General features: G+C 33.6%; 1 protein-coding gene and 3 long non-coding RNA genes across 6 annotated transcripts in view; 3 read left to right on the plus strand and 1 right to left on the minus strand.

The window, feature by feature from the left end:
- Positions 1-20,672, minus strand: part of LOC123711236 (cerebellar degeneration-related protein 2) — a 33,116-nt gene extending 12,444 nt beyond the window's left edge. The window contains exon 1 of the mRNA XM_045663730.1: positions 20,440-20,672. Coding sequence (XP_045519686.1) covers positions 20,440-20,515 — 76 coding nt within the window. The 5' untranslated portion in view covers positions 20,516-20,672. The remainder of the gene's footprint in view (positions 1-20,439) is intronic.
- LOC123711241 lies at positions 7,705-8,588 on the plus strand. Its single transcript, XR_006753925.1, has 4 exons — positions 7,705-7,847; positions 7,930-8,139; positions 8,215-8,285; positions 8,362-8,588. It is a non-coding gene; the product is annotated as an uncharacterized LOC123711241 (long non-coding RNA).
- On the plus strand, positions 9,111-11,070 carry LOC123711238. Of its 2 annotated transcripts, none has more exons than XR_006753921.1 (6): positions 9,111-9,262; positions 9,364-9,574; positions 9,650-9,717; positions 9,834-10,610; positions 10,678-10,763; positions 10,888-11,070. It is a non-coding gene; the product is annotated as an uncharacterized LOC123711238 (long non-coding RNA). The 2 variants fall into 2 exon arrangements; XR_006753922.1 differs by having other exon boundaries at positions 9,178-9,278.
- Positions 11,871-15,385, plus strand: LOC123711240. Of its 2 annotated transcripts, XR_006753923.1 has the most exons (5): positions 11,871-12,008; positions 12,162-12,414; positions 12,489-12,577; positions 12,662-15,031; positions 15,172-15,385. It is a non-coding gene; the product is annotated as an uncharacterized LOC123711240 (long non-coding RNA). The 2 variants fall into 2 exon arrangements; XR_006753924.1 differs by lacking the exon at positions 11,871-12,008 and having other exon boundaries at positions 12,662-12,795.
- Positions 20,673-20,692: the final 20 nt, after the last annotated feature.

The raw sequence follows: 20,692 nt of genomic DNA on the forward strand, positions 1-20,692 counted from the left end.
TTTCTTGAAAATTTCAAATTTACTATTAACATATTATAAATTGTTATATACATACGCCATTTTTATGTTCGTTAGGCAGGTTTTTTTTTTAATGTAATAGCAGGCAAACGGGCAAGAGGCTCACCTGATGTGAAGCGATACCGCCGCCCATGGACACTCACATTGCCAGAAGGCTCGCAAGTGCGTTCCCGGCCTTTCAAGAATTGGTACGCTCTTTTCTTGAAGGACCCTAAGTCGAATTGGTTCGGAAATACTTCACTGGGCAGCTGGTTCCACATAGTGGTGGTGCGCGGCAAAAACTGCCTTAGAAAACGCTCAGTTGTGGAACGACGGACGTCGAGGTGATACGGATGGTATTTTGTATTTTGCCTTGACGTCCGATAATGAAACTCAGCTGCGGGTATTAGACCGAACAACTCTTCTGAACACTCCCCATGGTAAATTCGGTAGAAGATGCAGAGGGACCCAAGATCTCTACGCAACGCCAAGGGATCAAGCCGCACGGAAAGTGATTGGTCGTCGACGATTTGAACCGCTCTTCGTTGAATACGGTCTAGTGGAAGGAGCTGGTACTGGGGAGCTCCCGCCCAGAGGTGAGAACAGTATTCCATGTGGGGCCGAATTTGCGCTTTATAGAGTTGCAAGCGGTGGCCCGGAGTGAAGTACCGTCTCTCCTTGCTGAGCACACCAAGCTTTTTGGAGGCTAATTTAGCCTTCCCTTCCAAATGACCGCGAAACTGGACGTTATTCGATATGTCAACGCCCAATATTCCGATGTTAGCTGAGGCTTTAAGGAGAGTGCCTTCAAAGAGGGGAGTAGCGACAAAGGGAGTTTTTTTAGCGGAAAACGCGCATACTTACGCAGGTAGGCGTCAATGGTGAATAGCAGGCTGAATAAAACAAGGAAAGGAAAACGAATCAAATATGTGGAACAGTACTGTTTCAAATACTTTTTATAATAATTGCCTAACATAAAAAGTTATAATTTGTAAGCCACCATTACAGGGGAATGCAGCGCACGCGACCAATAATTGAATTGTTTGTGATGCGGTCTGATTTAAGATTAGATACACTTTATTATGTTCTAATCCATCGCGTGCCCTCGTGAGATGAGAAATCTAATCGTAGTTTGTTTGTTTTATGTTCTTCAAATGTTAAAATGTGTCATTTATAAAAAATAGAATAGGTTTGTATGAGTCGACAAAGGGGTATTACATTTTTTTAAATAATTTTCCGAAATATGTTGATATCTCAATTTATATTACTCTTTTTCCAATTAATAATAAATTCATGGTTTACGCGTTACGTGGCGTTCGTCTTCCAATCTTTATGATTCTTTGTGAAAAGTATACATCGATATACAATGCGATAAAATTTGTGCACTTTGATGTATAGGTTTGGGTTAATTGGACCATCTGGGATTCTCAACAGACAATATAATGAATGACCTGAGAACAGTGCCTCTTATCCCTGAGTTCCATCCACGGCTGTGCATCACTGATCATCACTTCCCTATGTGCGCATCCAACACTCGCTTGTACGATGAAGGAAACCGGCATCTCTCTAATGCAAAAATCGACAACAGTTAGACAGAAGGCTAATTTCCTACTTGTCATACCCATATAGGGTTGTAGCGCCACGGAATTATTACTATTTATCGAATAGGTTCTCATTCACTAATATTCTGAGTCATTTGATACCTCGATCAACGAGATCGGTCTCCATACCGAGAAACAGCTCGAACATGCTCAAAACAGATTATAATTATACAGATTTATAATTGTCTCTTAGGTTTTTAAATCGGATCAAAAGAACAAAGCTTATGGATGAATTTGTTTTCTCTAAGTGCCTCAAGTTTAAAATTAATCTTTTTCTCTGTGTATTTACTCAATTCCTATATAAAAAAATAAACTATCCATTTGTCATTTTTAAAATGTATAATCAGCAATGGAATTCGTGAAGTACGAAGTAGGTAATCCCAAGCTTAATCGTGTTAACGTAATGCAGGCTAGATTTAAGTTTATCTAATTAAATTCGCATTGTTTATACGAAAGACATGATTTAATCTCAATTACAGTTATATTAATAACTATTCGGTTACGTAAAATTATTGTACATTTTTGCAACTAACATCGTTTAAATTTTAGTTTTCCCATTATAGTTAGCACCAAAAAATGAAAAGTAGACGATTGTTAAGATCCTTTGTTTATAACGAGTAAGTAACAATCTATAACTGAAAAAAAAATATGAAAAACAAAACAACTGGCTGTTTAAAAAAAAGGGTCGTATTTCCGTTTGCAAGTTTCAGATTTATCTCTTGAAACTGCAAAGAACAACGACGTTGAAAGAAATGAATTTCTTATCAAGTGTTTGATAATTGCCGACGGACAAATAATTGCAATTTGTAATTCCAGTAGACCAACACACATAAGGGGATGCAGAGGCACGTGATTTATTTAATGGACAATAATTTAAAATCATTATTGCCTGTTATTTTCATGTCCTATGTCAGTTGGAGTAATAATGAAATAATGAGGAAGTAAATATCTAAAGACTAGGCTGTAGATCAGCAGCTGGAAAGACAAGTGCAAACTGTATCTCCCGAAGCTATCAGATAAAGTAGGATATACCTACGAGACGTAGATACAAGACCGTAAATAATAATAATTTGATATTTAAACAGATAGCAATAATACAAACAGCCGCTGCAACTTTTCGCGATTAACCTTATATATATATATATCCTTAGTATTGATGAAAGTGCATCATAAAATCCAGATCAAAACACCATTAACAGCTTCCTATAGCGTTATGAAACTGTGATAGTGCTGGCGGCTTCGTGTGGGCGAATGCAAATGGTAATCAAGGAACTCGGGATTGAATCGATTAGTTTATCTCATGAATAGCTCTAATGTTATTCATGCTATTACGTAACCGATCGACTACTCCCTCCGACAGTCAAGAGACCACAATGGCTTAATACAATATATTGTCCGTAAATATTTGTTCAATGGATGGCGCAAGCGCAGCTATGTTGCCACGAAATTTAGCGAATGGGAAAAGCTTTCTTAGTTTGCGTATTACTCACTTCTGCTACCAAAGAAAATAGGAGGAACTACTTTTAGGAATGTTCTTTTTAGTTTTAGTGACAACTAACGCCTGAAATGTCGACGCAGCAATTGTAATAAATAATACCTCCAAGCATTGCAGGCTAGTTCTTAGGAGCTTATATAATGACATAAGATAGAAGGCGTATGCCTTCCACTATGTTGTATGTACGTGAGAAACTCTCTCCTAAGCCCCGAGTCTGCATTGATTGCGAGTTTTAGTGGAACAATTAATAAACAAGATAGTATTATAACGTGTTACGTAATAGATCTCACGCTATAAGATAACAATACAGCGTTAATGAACTGGTCTTAGGACTAACACCCACTTAATAGAAATCCCGTTGGCTGTGTATGTGGATCAAAATTATTATACAAAGATATGTGTGATAAATTAAACTTAAAAAGGAAGATCTTTTGCAAAACCCGATCAGGTTTCTGAAACAAATAGAAGTGATAATAAATGTAATTAGCTTTTGAGATTGTTAACTTTCCCCAACAAACCTAAGATCCGTGAGACCTAAAACGTGAAACCTTTAAGGAATATTAAAAAGAAATCAACTTGTCCGATTCTAATCTGATAGAACTAATGACCTAGGTATTCAAAAGAAACGTATCATTTTATGGCGCATAGCTTTTAACTAAGAAATATATTTTAGTTTTAACGTAAAAATACTCTAAGCAAGGTAAGTTTGTGTTTAGAACAGTACACAGTGCCTAATATGTTATCTAGGTCACACCTGGCGTCACACAAAGCACTGTAGACCTTGCGTGGTTCACACTTATACTTAATAGTCCGCGCACGTTGAAAAGAATTGGGGCATAGGACTTAAGAAAGATGTCGTGTTTGTAACCTGCTCTCATACATTACAAGAAGATGCCATTGAATCGTTAATTTACCGTGAAAGCATCATTAAAAGTTAAGTCAGGCTAACACGACCCTAACGAAGCGAATAAATGTTTAATATGTGTAGTTTCAAATGTAATATGTATTAACCAATTTACTCATAATTCTAATAAATCTTATTTCCAGAGCCTTTTTGCTCATTATTAATGCAACGTAGACTTAATAAACTATATATTTTACCAAAATATGTTCAAGAGTTGAATGGACTATTTAGGCCTGACATATCATAAAACTTAATTGAAAAGAAGTTTTAGTACTTACTTAAATCTAATATCAAATTTTAAAAAAGTATTTACGAATTTAACCAAAACAGGAAATTAAAACAGAAGAACATTAGTCTAAATGTGATTTTAGAATAGTGCTTTAGGTTGTTTCCTAAATACATCTCAATAGTAAAGTCTCCAGCAGACGTATATTTCGAAAGGTCCGAGTAACTTGCATTTGGAGAAGGGAGTTTACTAAGGTTTAACTAGTTATATGACTTGGTTGAGATTCAGTTTATATCATAAATTGCAGTCACAAGTTTCTCGATTTCATTTATTAAATCTAGTTTGTAACATACCAACCCTGACTGGTCGTAAAGCAACTACAAAGGCGTGTACTTACTTCAACTTTCATTGCCTTTTTTGGTTTGGCCAAAGGCCTTTATCTACATTTTTTTTGTGATCGCAATTACGAAATCCTTTGTAGAAAACATTTAATGATATCTACTACCACCGTAAAGTTTTCAAATTGCTTGAGTTAGCAGCAGACTATTTAGAAACGTGGAAAGTGGCAGAGGCAGCTGCCTGTCTGGCGTCTTCATCAAGTAGAAGATGCTCGACCAGAAGCTGCCTATGGAGGATAGAACGCTCAAGAGACTGTGAGCGACAGATGTCAGGACACTGGTACACCGGCGATATAAATTCTTATTACGTTGCATGCACGTTGTTGATAATATGAAGGGAGACATTTCCTCACGAGTTTATAATTGCGGCGACAATCTCCGTTTTTGCGCACAACCGACCATTGGCTTATGTAATGTATACAGGAAATTTCCAAAAATAAAGCTTGTCAATCAGGTGTAACGCAATATTAAGATATTGCAATGGGTTCAAATTACTTGCCATTTTTTTTCACGCTCCGTTACAATGTTTGGTTTATCTTTCATCACTGAAATAGATATTACTTACGCGAAGTTAGGAAATAGATGTAAAGCTCGCTACTGTCATTGTGTTATAAAATATTAAAAGATATTTAACAAGCGACTAGCTTTTGAATATACAATATATTGTCTTGTATACAAATCATAGGAGTATAAATAAACTTCGTAATATAGGATCCGCTGCGTCTCGTTTTGCTTCCGATCGGCAACAGATCATAAAGAGTCGTTAGGGAAATGGGTTGTGCAATTCACTTGGCACTAACTCATTCTGTACTTGGTCCGATGATGTAATTATTGATGTCAAGATATGAATTATCGGGATGGCGTCGTGAAATCTAGTTTATTCGATGTGATGGGAGCTGATTTACCACACTTTGTGGTAATGATTTGCAAAAAATATTTAAAATTGCCAAGCACTAGTCATCATTTTTAGCATTATTAACCAAATTAATTAACTTGGCTTACATTGTATTTCCGCAAAATTCGTAAATACCATAAACTATGTCGTTATCAAATCTGTTTGTATGTCATTATATTTTTACGTTGTTATATTTTTTTGCGTAAACACTTTCAAATACAAAATTCGTTTTGGTAGTTAGTAAATAGTATCTTTTCAACAATAACAATATTATCTAAGCAAATAAAATTTATCTTATGCAACGCATAAGCCAACTCAAAGCTTGTGCTTTTAACTAATAAGTTTCACCGTTTAAGATGATTGCTTAGTTCTTGTTTTCTTGCGGTTACGTCACTTCTCGCCCTTATAACTTTAAAATTGCTCTGGTTTTTATCAGCTGAAAGCACTTAATTACCTCAATTACGAATATTACCGAATACTTTCAAAGTTGAAGTGACAGTCTACCTTTAATAAAATTTCCTGCATACAGTTGCATCAGATATAAGTTGGTGCCTGACAAAGATCTCACTCTATCAATTAAAAGTCAATTCAAAATACTTACAACAAATGCAGATGAAACACATGAAAATTTGTAGAATTAGGTATGTGTTAATTAGGTGTTTGAAGAATTAGTTAAACTTAAACCAAGACGGTTTCTTTCCCAGACGCCTGTAATTGGCTAAATGTAACCCGCTTCATTTTATATATACCATACAGTTCTAAATTTTCTCAATGTATTTGTAAAAATAACCACATGAAAATGGAACCTTGTATAATATACTTAATACTAATAAATTATAATATAATACCGAAACACTTCCTCTAATTTCGGCTGACGGTCGCCGGTCAATATTTAGGCAATACCTAAGTTTACTCGGCATTATGTCATCGTTACATTTTAATACCAAACAAATCGTCGCAATATTGAAAGCTTCCGTCTCCGTGTATGTGAACACGGTTAACATTTAATGTCGTGTGAATTCGTAACTTTTCTGATCAGCCTACACTTCCTTTGCAATTGGATACTTTCAAAAAAATCAGAACAACAAGTTACTACTAATACAGATTGGTACACGAATAATGGAATTATTATGATAATATAATTTGGCAACTTGAAGAAAAATTATAAAACTAGCCGTATCTGCCTCTTAAATCCTCTATGTCATTGTTAAACGTGTTTACACTGCCCTTTCTTCGACAATTTGTCTCGGCACCGATCGCTCGGAGTCACGAGAATGTAAGCGAGGTTAAGCATTACAATCGATAAATTCTGACCATGATTTGTAAATATTTTCTCCACCAACGCGCCCACGATTCTTGATTAAATCTATATCGAGATGTCTAACAAATGCCGCTAATAATTGCGAAGCAATGTATCTGTAAATATTTCATCTCGTTTATAACTTCTGGTACCCGAAGTAGACATTCCGTTAGTGATGCGTAGGAAATCAAAATGATGGTACTAAATGAATTGTTACGAACAATGTCCGTCCTTTATGAAATAAAAATTGCTCATCATTCTCGTTCAATTGTAGCTTGAAATGCAGTCATAAAATGTATTAGCTCTAAGATAAAATTTCGCAATAGCGAGTAAAGTAATAAGTTCAGATAACGAGAGCTAACCTTTAAAGGCCGTGAATGTTGTTGTATAATGATAATGTAGAACATTGCAGCTTGATAAAACGTGAGAATAATTCGTTTATTGTGGAATTTGTATCCTATAGCAAATCAGAATTCAGCTCTTAAAACCAAAAACATTATTTTTTGCTATACGTATCAATGATAATATAGAGATGTAATGTCTTTATCACAGCCTTAACATCTTGTAATTCAATTATATTTGAAACCCGATTTTTTTTTTGCTAAAAGTTTGAAGGTTGCTAGATTATTAAAAAAAAAAGACTTCATAGGGAGCGCCTTATCCACGTGGCATGTGCCCGGCACCATCTGTCTCGCAATGTGGCACTGCCCAACCATGAATACATTACAGTCTTTTTTTAATATCTAACAAGGACGCAAATTAGTCTGCAAGTTCCTATTATTGAAAAATTACGTACTTACGTAATATGCAGAAAATTAGCAATCTGAAAGTACACGCCTTGATTACAAGGAGAATTCTTACTGTAAAATTGTCATTAATGATTTATATATCACATTTACAAAAGAAACTCCTAGTCTCGTCGCGAACAGACTTAGGTGTAGGAGAAAAAAAGAGAGGTGTGGGACAATCCTAAACCCTTAGGCCATTCTTAATTTTTCACTAAAGTATATTTCTGCCCATGTTCTTTCTACGTGCGTGTTATGTAAAATATTACTAAATAATTCCTTTGGACATAATTGTTTAAATTTGAATGGTACTTATAATTTTCCGCAGCTTTTATATTTTTGCTCATGACGTTATCAAAGACCGAAGCAGGTGCAAAAGTTCACTGTACGAGGACGTTATAACCTTACCGCAACAAGTGTGACTTCGATATCAAAAAATTCACTTCTGTTGATCTGACAATGGCTGGGCTCGAAATGGATATTTTACTAAAGCTTTTATTGAAGAAGTTATTCAAGAATACGGAGTCAATAAAAAAGGGTGACGATTGCAGTTAGTATAAAAATACTTTAATACTCATTTGTACCATAAAAATTTAATGTTTTTTCATTTCAGATCGTCAAAAGGTAATTCTAAAATCCACCAGCTCTCAAAGATTATAATATCCCAAATAATAAACGCACAAAGTAAGTAGAGTCAGTGAAATTAATTCCAGACCGTATGTGGGTTCAGTAATTGCAAATACCGTTTTCTAATTCGCAGACAATATAGGAGTTATCATTCATAACAAAGCAGTAAATACTCAAGGAAACCGAAATAATTTTCAAATAAACGTCGGTGGATAATCAGACCCCTACTACTATTTAGTTTCTGATAGGTTTGGATCTTCACACAACTAAATGCCGAAACAAAAATAGAAGAAGCCGTACCCTTACATGTTACCTTAAATCAATGAATAAAGGAGATATCGTTTCTATTACGAGTATTAACATACCTGGTTTTATTGACATTATTAAGTCGGTAAGCAATTGTTCCCAATAAGGTTGCCACATTAACGGTGATCCGTGCTTTACGTGCCTCAACTTATGTCTAAACTAATATTATAATCGTAAAGCATTTTACGAAATGGTTGAACTGAGAAACTATTAAGTTTTGTGCAAAAAGCAATTTACCTATGCTTCTTGAGATAGTTGCTGTCTTATGTTATGTCTGCAAATAAATATTATAAACAATAGATAGACTATGATTTTTTGTAAACAGACATTATCGCACGCACACACCATCTAAACTACTCCATAAACTGATATGTAGCGAGCCAATTAAAGACGATTTACAAAATTATTCTTATTTGATTACGTTTAGAATGATGTTCATACTATATTATCATAGTCTATTGCTTTACGCATTAAACGAGTATCTCAGCTGTCGCAAAAATTATGATATGAGAACTATATTTAGTAAGTTATAGTTAGAGGTTATTGAAAAATTTACCACTAATTGGTATTGTGCACACCAGCACTTTTTAGGAATATTTTATCGAAACTAGTAATAATTGATTGATTGATTGAGAGAAGTTTTAATTGAGAATTAATTATGTAAAGGTCAATCAGGCCAGACGCCGGCATTGTGACGTGAAAAGGAGAAATGCTAACACGGTTTGCACGTTAGTAATATTTCAAGTATGATAACGCAATTTTTTTAAAAATTTGTGTAATCCTCAAACTATTAAATACCCTTAAGAACTTTAACAAATTTTACTTGCAGTTTTTTGCCTACTAGTTTTTCTTCCATATAGGGGAGATGCCATGGATATTGGTTGTTCATACGGAGAAACCGTTCTATGCGGCAGCGACGGTTCTACATACTACGACTTGTGCGCCTTCCACACCATCGAAGCGGTAAATCCTTACCTGGTCGTGGCCCACCACGGCCCGTGCGACCACCGACATGTTTTCAACCAACTACTTCGAGGCCAGTTAGTACGGTTATAGTCCTTCTATTAGGTTCTTCGAATTAAGCAAAAAAAATCGTAATTTTTTATTTATTTTAGGATTCCAAAAATTCTAAGACTAGGAAAATTTTCGAAGATGTTATTAGCGCAAATCATAAACTCGCAAAGTAAGTGTAAATTTTAGTTAAAAACCACAAGCGCAAAACTTTGATTATTTGTAAATTTTCATAACTTTTAAGTCCCTCAAGAAGTGACACTTAATATTTATTTCGATATGTTATAGCACACCTGGGCGGATTTAACTTCGAAAATAATGCGATAAACACACAAGGAAACCATAACAGTTTTGGAATAAACGTTGGAAAAACTTAATAAAAAACAATTTCCTTTAATTCTTTGTTTTATTAAATAACACTTCGATCCTTTCCATAATGATATATACATAATTTGACGTTTATTTTTGCTTAGTAATATATTATAATAAAGCTACACAAAAGTAACTTCTTTACTGTATACATAATACATTGTAATAACGAAAAAATGTTTATTACTTAATAACCGTTCTAATACTAATAAAATATAGTAATATCCTCCGGATAATTTCATCATACATCGATCGGCTCATTATATCAATTACTCCATAAGTTTTATACGTTACGCCCGATTACGAAATTATGTCCTGAAAATTAACGCTTTATTAAAAAGTGTAATCGTAAACTACAATTGCTAACGTGTGTTTGTAATTCAGAATCGAGGATTTATTTGAAGGAAAAGCCATGTCATCGAATTATTCAGGAAGTATTTTTATTAGAATTTATTTTATTAATGTTTTAGTAATGATATTTTGTAAGAGCACCATCGCAGCGGTAAAATTCCCACTCGGGGAGACGGTCGTATGCGGAAGTGACGGCTTCACCTATAACAGTCTCTGTGATTTGGAAATCGTGCGAACTGTCCGACCCAACCTTGAGTTACATCACATAGGTGTCTGTCACGGAGAGGGATGCTCACTGGAACCTTTCATCAAGCTTCTTGATAATAATTCCGAGTTAAGGAGCAGGTAGATATAAAATTATTAGAATTCCGCTTTTTCAATTCGTTTTTGTAAAAAAATCTTGCCTTTTCAGAAAACTGTCAGCCGGTAAACAGAAGAAAACCCTGTCAAATTATAATCTGAATAAACTATTTCTGACTAAGATACTTAATGCACAAAGTACGTTCTTGTTTTCAGCGTTATTCACTCTGCAAGTACACGTCACAATTTAGTGGAAATATTTATTTTAATTACATAATTAGGTTGTGAGAGTTTTGTTTAAAGCTAGAGCTTTGCCTTTCAGCTAATTTGAACGGATTTAATTTCGAGAATAATGCAGTGAATACGCAAGGGGACAGCAACGCCTTTAAAATATCATTTAATAAACTCAGAGGATAAACGCTTTTCTTTATATAGACAAGGAATGCGAGTTCTTTAAATTATTAACTTTGCTGTAAAATGTGTTAATAAAAGATTTTTAATTCTGCGGATCTTGTTATAATTTAAGTTATTTAGTACGAAATATTTTTATTGATTTAGGTTGTTGTGTTGTAACAAAATGCCTAGTAGAAAGAGATGGAGGCACTGGAAATTACGTAAAGGAAGGAACGAAAGGTAAAAAAAAATATGCACGATGTCATTTGACATCGTCTATGTCAATAATAACGTCCGAATAACGGCCAAGTCGATTAATATTCGATTATTATAAAATTGCAATATGATATATATTAAAATCAATTGAAAACGTATTGAATTGTCTAAATATGCAGATTTACTGATTATTGAATATTCAGATATGACGCTAGGGATTTAGTTGCAAATGCAATCAAACTACTAATAATCTTTCACTGTTGGTGTGTTCATCAATTGCATCGTACACGTCTTCAGGTGCTTCTCGAGTCTGGGGAGAGGTTGCATGTATAATGTTTTAAGTAGTGAGAGATAACTGTCTGCGCAGCTTCACAAGACGCATCATTCTCTTATAGCTATATTAGTAAAAATATTAAGTTAAAGCTAACATAAATAAAATAATTATTATTGCGTGGTCACGGTGACCTGTGACCTGTAACGGTGATTTAAAATTTAGAATTATGTAAATAATTATAAGTTTTTAATAAAAATACATAGCTTTAGCAATCCGTTCAAAAAGTGTTTTTATTAATGTGTAAAAACTATTTTAACAAAAATTAATATTAATACTATGTGCAAAATAATTGGTAAATATAAAGAATTTTAATAATTAAAAAATTCTTGAATATAAAATTAGAATGATTTAATTGTCCAGTGAAGAATTATTGCCATGAAATAAGAACATAACACGGTGAAATTAAAAATTATCACACTCTCAAACAATATTAAAGTGTTTCGTCGTTCATAAAAGTTAAAAGTCATAATCCAGCTAAATTGATTTTGTCATGTTGACACGTACGTTTTATAAGTTTTTAACGATCTAGAAACGGTTAAAAACTAGTTATGTCGCTTATTAAGCAACCTTAAAATTATCTTAGCCCTTTACTGATACTTATAATTTTAGCAAATATAAATACGAGCAAGATTAAAGTGATATTTACTTTTCAGTTATTATATTTCTGGTGGTTCCTTGTTTTAACGAGGCTAATCTGAGATGCATTTATGGGGACAGACCGATTTGTGGAAGTGACGGAATCACATATTTAAACTTATGTGATTTGCAAATAATACGTACTGTCCACCCTTACGTGTACGTAAGACACATAGGGCAGTGCGCAATCGGTAAACAACTCGTCGCCTTAAATCAACAAATGAAATCCTTGGGATCGCCAAACGGAGGATATTTGCGATATAGGAAAAAGTAAAACTTCGTGAATTTTATGAAATTATTTTATAACAATTGTATTAATTAAGCATTCAATATATTTGACACAGAAAGTACCGTCGGCCTTCTCAACCGAGTCCGAATGAAGAAGATGGCGATTTAAAAGAGATGTTTTTTACCAAACTGTATAGTTCGATGCGTAAGTAAAATGCAAGATAATTATTTCGCTTATGCACAAAATTTCTTAAGTTACACTAAGCTTCGTGAATTTCATGTTTTTCAGTTCAGTTAAGCGCCTTTGAAAACTTTAACATGGTGAACAATAGTATAGCGACGAGCGGAAACAACAATTTATTCGAGATAAGTTTCGGCAATTCCAAACAAAATAAAGAAACGAGGTCTGAGGTGGCAAATGAGGTTGAGTTAGCTTTTTAGACATTTTAATACTAATATCCATACTTTTCCCCTGAGTAGAAACTCTGTTAGCTCGAAGTCTTTACTAAATTTTCTAATTATAATAAACTTAACAGTTTTTTTTAAAAATCGTATATTTTTACTAAGATTTAATTAAGACAAAGCACACAGTTTTCCCTTGTTCCTACAATCGAATCTGTTATCATTGCCGGGATCGTAGTAGCTAAAGTCGAATAATTTCTTATTTCCATTTTTAGGTTTATTGTCACTCAGAGTCATGCAAACACCATTGTATTTGTAGAATATGCTTTTGTGACTTTCCTTGTCAACATTTAAATAACAGATATTAGTATAGGTTTTTTCATTACTACCACACACGGGTGAATACATTTGGCACACCCTTTTACATTTTCCTTTATGGAGCACTTGCAGCGAGGGATCTCGTTTCTGGGCATCGAAGTAGCGACTTTTTGAAGAGAATGTTTCAAAATTTGACGCACACAATGGCCCATTTTTAAAAGTCGGTAGCGGCAACAGAGAACATACAGCATAAGAAATAATTGTATAAAATAAAAACACTAAAAAAAGCAATAAAATAGTAGATTATTATAACGTACCATACATGTGTACATTTCAATCTATTGGATTTGTACAAAACAATTAAAATTGACTAAATGTCTTACCAGTTTTTATCATTTTACACATTTAGGAACGTTTTCAAGTTTCCTTAAAAAGTGAGTGCAGTCTGTCTCATGTACTCGTACCTTTTGTGATTAAATGAGAATTTTATAGGCCATTAAATAATTATACTAGTGTATAATTGCTTCAGCCAATTTATTAACAATCGAAGCCAAGTCTCTGCTTTAAGATATATGCCCAATATAAATATATATGCGAAATATTAACTTGGTTAACTTGGTTTTTTCCATTTTTGTCATGTACCATGTCTTTATGTTGCATCAAGTAAGTAAATGGTTTTCGGTATTACCTAACTCATCATTAACATGGCTTCTGGGGTATATTATTGCGGTGTTTTATGGAAGATACACATAAATCTAACTATTAGTCCCGAATAAGATCATTATCACTGAGCGAAAGACATACACGTTGTTACGAAAATATCTGTGGAAAGATAAGCAAAGCGCCAATTCAGCCCAAATTGAGCAAGAAAATAATCAGTATGTAGGTTGTATTACATATTACATTTGAGGCTTAGAAAACAACGAGATAAATATCGTCCTCTCGCAACAATCTCAGAATACTTGCAAAATAACACCCACGCACCACGTTCAATACATGTACATATCGATGCGAAGTGAAACATAAACATAAATTTATTAACTCCTTTCTCTTCGAACTTACTTTACAGAAGAACCTCAACGTTCCTGTTGCTTTAGCGGCGTGTATCTACAGTTACACTTGTTTTTATAATATACTAGGGCTGTACCAAGGACAAATTTAAATGCATTTCCAATAATACCTAGATAATGACATGTTTTCATTTTAATCAAAGCGAGGCACGTTCATCCGGCAATTCTCAGTATAATAACGCGTATTATATAAGGAATGCGGCCGGTTATAACAAATGCCCGTATAGCCGTGCTTCAAGAGACCTGCTTTGCATTATTTATGCACAAGCATCGTAAATATGACACACGATATATCAAACAATCATATTGGTATAAACATATTAGTTCAATGAATTTCGGGGCTATTTTTTGTTGGCCCAGCTTATATTGATGTAGAATATAACTCGATTTGCTGAGTGAGTTAAGGAATTAATGTTATTTTCCATGTGAAATACCATAAGTTCACACCAACACTCCAATTGTGTGGTGGTGGCCTTGTGAAGTGTTATTGGGTATGTAATTTTAAAAATTATTCTCATGTAGGTATAATTATCCGCACTAAGTTTTGGTGTTCAATTATAATCATTTTTGTCACTGTTTCCTATGTAAGGTGTTGCTGGAAAGACTAACTCTTCCGCATACCGCCTTTTCTCAGTAGTTGAATAATATACACGACACAACGAAATCGATTTGTTACCATTTTAAATAAATAAGTGTTAAATATCAAGTAAATGCGAATAATTATAATCACGATGGAATAATATTTCATAGATTTCGTAACAAAACGTGAATCATTTGCATGATTTACGCGAGAAATACACGACTATCATTTAATTGTGTTTTTGTACACGAAATTATTTTATTGTTAGGCTATTTGAGGATTAATCAGCGTGAGATAATATGCCTTTTAATATAATCAGTTCTAGTTAAAAAAACAAACACTATTATTTGAATAATTAAGAGGCGAGCTATTTTGACGGCATATTTTTGCAATTTGCTTCACAACTTGAAATAAATATTTTTTTTGCAGATTCCCTGTAAGTGTGGCCGCTGTCGGGTTTATACTCTTAAGGAAAATTCAAAATGCTTCAGGCAAGCGAGATGAGGAATTCTATTTTAGTTTGAATAATTTAATGACTCGAATTCAACCCTTTATACCGAAATAAGACACTATATAAAGACTATAGACTTAAATGACATTGATGTTCATGATATTTTAATTGAAAATAAAATAAATTAGTTAACATTTGTGTACAAATGAATAACCAAAACAAAAAATAGGACAAATGCGCTTTTCTTTTTCAAGAAAACAAAATAGATGCACTCGGAGCATTCCGTGTAAAGTGCTCATAGCCACTTTGATGGATTGCGCGATGTTGACAATACGATCATAGTCTTTATTTACAGACTGTAGTATCGCTATCACTTCCGCAATAGACTTTTCTCAGCTCCTCACGTCTGGTCATCGGCCTATATGCTACTTTACTGCTCATTAGTAAGTGGGTACCAATTGGCTATCACCCCATGCAATATATTATATAGAATCAGTTCAATGATACCGGTATACAGTCTTGTTTATGACCGATGATGTATCGAATAATTTAATTTTCCGAACCACATATACATATCGATACAGTTGAAACAAAATATTGCAAATTAATTCGTATCAAAATTCATTTCATTTGTTTACGTAATACAATCTCTCTAGTCAAGTATAAAGATGCATAATAAAGAAATCACGCTGCCGTGAAGACTGCAAATCTCACGGTTAAATTTGTAAAAATATTTTAACACATTGTATTCACTATTTATCTTTAATTACTTTTATTTTTTCCGGATTAAAGTAGAATTTAGGCAGAGTCCATCTGTCTCTAAAATAGATATCGTGTGGTAATAAATCAAATTGTTTATAAAGGTTTGGAAGATCCCGAGTCACTGTATTACCTACTCGCACCAGGAACCATTATTCCATCATTAGCGCCCACTTCTGTACGCGATGTATTAACATCGTAATCTTGTCAGTATAAGCTTGTATACGTGTAAGTGTCAACGAATATTAGTGCTTCGAATATCTTTTTAGTTTTCCCTTAATATTTGACCACTTATTTAGGTAACTCAGTAGAAATTCACTGTTTTACCCACTCGACACCGCACAATGACAATGATCAACTTTCTTTGTCAATAAATAGCGTATACAATTTAGGTTTACGATGTGTATAAAAACGTTTATAAACGAGCATATAATATACTTCTCTTAGTAGGGGTTACCCATTCTCTTTTCTATGACAGTACCAGTACTAAGTACGTAACTAAATCTATGTCAAATTATTCATCAATGGCAGTTAAAACGGGCAGAACGCGAGTCGAGTATTCGGATACTATAACGGTGCTTATGCACTGGCAACAAAGCCTGATTGACATTCTGGTGACAGTTGTCTTTAAAGAATGCTGTAGGTGGAAACTCCCACAGCGATAGTTATACTAGCAAAAGCCATTCACCTTCTTGTACACAGTTCATTTTTATGCTTTTTATTTTAGAAATTTCTCGACCTTTATCAGAGGTAGATGATGACGGTAGGTACAGGTAAGGAAAGTATCGTGATGCGTAACTCTCCACGAATTGAGAAAAAGAAAGAAGAAGTAACAAATTATAGAATAATTATAGAAGTAATAAACAAGTATGATAAGTAAGTAAGGGTGATAAGTAAGTGTGACATTCAATTATCTTGTATTGGTCTATTAAGTTATGTTTTCACGTTGCGTATGTCGTAACTATCGGAACATTGTAAGACAAACCAAATATCTCATCTTTAAAGAAGAATTGTTTTATGAGATAACAAAGACAACATTTAAAGGGTAAGTAACTGCTAATCTTTTGACATAGAAACTACTAACCCGTCGAAATATTGTTGCGATACAATTCTAATAGGCGCTATGTTTTAAATAAACTTTTTTTTTTATTTGAAACTATTTTACTAAACTAACGTTACACACGGCTGTCTTTTCCGCGTGGGACATTGAGCCAATAGGATTATAAAGAGATTTTTTTTTAAATAAAGTTAAATAAATTTTTTAAAGTGGATAGTATATTTAAAACGTTTAGGTAGTTTATTGATTGAAATTCTGTGTTTTAAAATTCTAATTATTAATAATGAAAATTTATCACTATTTGTTTATCATAACACTGATATTACAATAATTATCCGATAGTAGTTCCAAAGTTCAGATCTTGTTTATCTTTGGAAAAAATTAAATTAAATTCAACGAATTTCTTATAAAAAGTCATAAGTCCATGTTATCTTTAAATAGAGGTAGTTTATTATAATCGAAGCAACGTACGTCCTGTTTCACCATTAGAATTTGTTAATCCAATAGGTTAATACTCATTTTACGTTAAAATATAACCTTCTCGCAGTTTTTACTTTTTTTATTATGTAAGGAGTATTTTAAGAGACCATCGAGTTTGCAGAACAAGGAAATACATTTCGCTATTACTTTTGCAGATAAAAATGAAAATATTTTATAATGTTATAAAGAAAATGTTATTTTTATTCCTTTAAAGTTATCAAGACACGCGATGGAAGGATGAAACGAAGCAATATATTAAATAAATAAATCGTAATTTAGATGAAAACAGAAACCCGTGTGAAAAGAGATGGTACGCCGCAGTTTCAAATAATTGCTTGATTGGATGATACGAGCATATTTTTCGAGACAGAAGCCATTACTTACATGGCTTTTACCTTACTTCAGAATGCTAATGTGAATAGAAATCCCGTTAATATTTCTTAACGCCAAGAGTTCATTCAAATTTACGTTATTATACATTCCTATGTACTCGTCGACTAACTAAAATTCGACTTTCGACTTTTATTCAAGTAAAGTAAGCTTAGTAAATTTGTTAACTAATACAAATTTCATATGGGTTCAGCCAAAGACTTCAAAAAATCGAAGTTTCCAACCGAATGGCCGTTTTAGGACTTGGATTCGATCTAAACCTACTTCAATTAGAGCCAAAATAGACGGAGAGACTGAAACAGAGCCTTAATTCTGTACATATAATGTTTAAAGAACTTATTGCTTATTACTAAAATATATTTTATTTACATGAGAAACATTATGTATCGTATATACATAGCGAGATATACGTCCAAATTTCAGTCTAGTAGATTCACTCTGACATGTACTTTTAATGAAAAAAATTTAAACATATAATAACGTAACACTTATTACAATAATCTTTTATCACATTATTTATTTTCCAAGAAATTTTGTGAAACGTGTCGTCTGTGACGAGTTACATGATAAATGTTTTACCCTTTACTTTAACGCACTCTTCTTCTACCACGTTTACCGCAAATCGATATCAGATTGACTAGTAGACATATGTATATTGATTATGTTAATGCGTTTTTGTCGTAGTTAGTGCTGAATTTCTATAAGGGTTTCCTTCTTCCAACTTAGTCTATAAATACACTATAAAATCTCATCTTTAAATTTATTCTAGGTTATCAATCTAAATTATTGAAAAAATCCTTGTATCTCCGGTGTATAAATAAGGAAATAAATGCTGTGACTAATAAAGATAACTCTTGTCCCGATTATTCTCTTATAAGCTAAATATTTTTTGTCTAACCAATAAATATATGGTCCCACAATTGGCACAACCATAGATAGTTGTTTTTTTTAAATTTTTAATATTATGGCAATAGTTTTAACTTTATGCCAGTTCCAAGTAATATAGATAGTTGTTTGCCATGACTGGTCATTACTTATTAATGCTTTAAATATAGAGTATACAAGATTAAACAAAGTACTAAGTCTGGCCATAAATACTGTTACAATTGAAAATTAACAAAATATTACATTTGAATTTAGAATCTGTTATTTTTATCAATGTTCATTAAGTTTTCTCATTTTGGTGCCAGTACATTGTACAATATTTTGCGATATTAAAATGTAGTGAGATGATAACGAGAACCGAATCGCTGTGATTGCATTACACAAAGTAGGTATGGAGCCAAATGCAATTTTTAATACTCTCCATACGCTTGGTATTAGTAAAATGTTTGTATACCGGGCTATTAATAGGCCCAAAGAGACCTCCTCTGTTTATCACAGAAAAAGATCTGGCCTTCACGTAGTGTTCGTACCAAAAAGGTGATCAAAGCAGTAAGGGAAAGAATTCGAAAAAATCCTGTCCGAAAGCAAAAGATTTTACCTCGGGAGATGAAGATAACAACCTAGAACCATTATTTTAAAAACCGCGTATTTTAAAAAGAATAGAGTGGTAAAACCGAAACAACTCCTGAAGAGGTACGCAAAGGGAGGTCACAGAAAATTTTTGTTTACGGATGAGATATTTTTACAATTGAGCAACATTTTAACAAATAATATGACAATATGTATGCTCCAAGCTCTAAGGAAGCTTTCCAATAAGTCGACACAGTCCAACGTGGTCACTATCCGACTTCAGTGATGGTTTGGTGGGCTATTAGCTATGAAGGAGTGACTGAGCCATACTTTTATGAAAAAGGTATCAAAACATCGGCACATGTGTATCAAAATACCATACTTGAGAAGGTAGTGAATGCTATGCTATGCAGACTAGGTTTGAAACGAAGGTGTTGGATCTGAAGACTGGCCGTCGTCTAGTCCTGATCTTATTGCGCTGGATTGGAGATTTATTGAATACGGCTTGTTCTAACACAATCCGTACGAATGGCAATGAAGAATTTTCCCATGGAAAGAGTGCTTGCATCTATTGATAATTGGCCTTAATTTTAAAGGACTCTAGGTATTGAAGCCAATATTATTTTAAAGCTTAAAAACTTTTTATTTTAAATTGTTTTATAATTATGTATTAAACTAATACATTGTAAAAGTAATAAATGTCTTTTGCAATAGAAACAATTTTTATTGTTTTATTTTTAGCATTTATGGCTAGTCTCGGTACAATGCTATACTATATGGTAGTTATTTAGAAAAAATATACATAATTAGTTGTGTGTGGGTAGTAGAAAAACATTTGTTAACAATGGTACATTTACAATTACTTAAGGTTTTAATTAAATAAAATGGACATAAAACCTAAAAAAAAAAAAGTTAATGGCAATGCAATCACAATTAACTATCGTGTCGAAACGATGCAGATATGTCCGAGCAAACTGCGCTCTAATAATTACCTGATAAATAATTACGAAAGACGCGTGCTTATCTCTTGAAAAACTCTTATATCGTCTTGTCAAAGTTCAAGAAAACATGACCAATCAGGTGGAAATAATGGTGGGTCACTAACCTGAGGCTGTCCAGCATTCAGGACACTCTTGACACAGCGTCGACCAGTCGAAGGCGAGGTCTTCAAAGCTAGCCATGTCTAGGCCGAGTCAGTCCACCGGTAACATGCTATTCACGAAACACTTTAATTAGCACTTGGGCACATCAATCGTCCTCATGAGATGCGCGGACGGAAAACGGCAGGTGTGTTCGCGGCGAGCTCCGAAAACGAGCGTACGCGCAGGCTCGAGAGTGGTCGACTCAACACTGAACAC

Source organism: Pieris brassicae, chromosome 6, assembly GCF_905147105.1.
Source record: "Pieris brassicae chromosome 6, ilPieBrab1.1, whole genome shotgun sequence".
Classification (NCBI taxonomy): Eukaryota; Metazoa; Arthropoda; class Insecta; order Lepidoptera; family Pieridae; genus Pieris; species Pieris brassicae.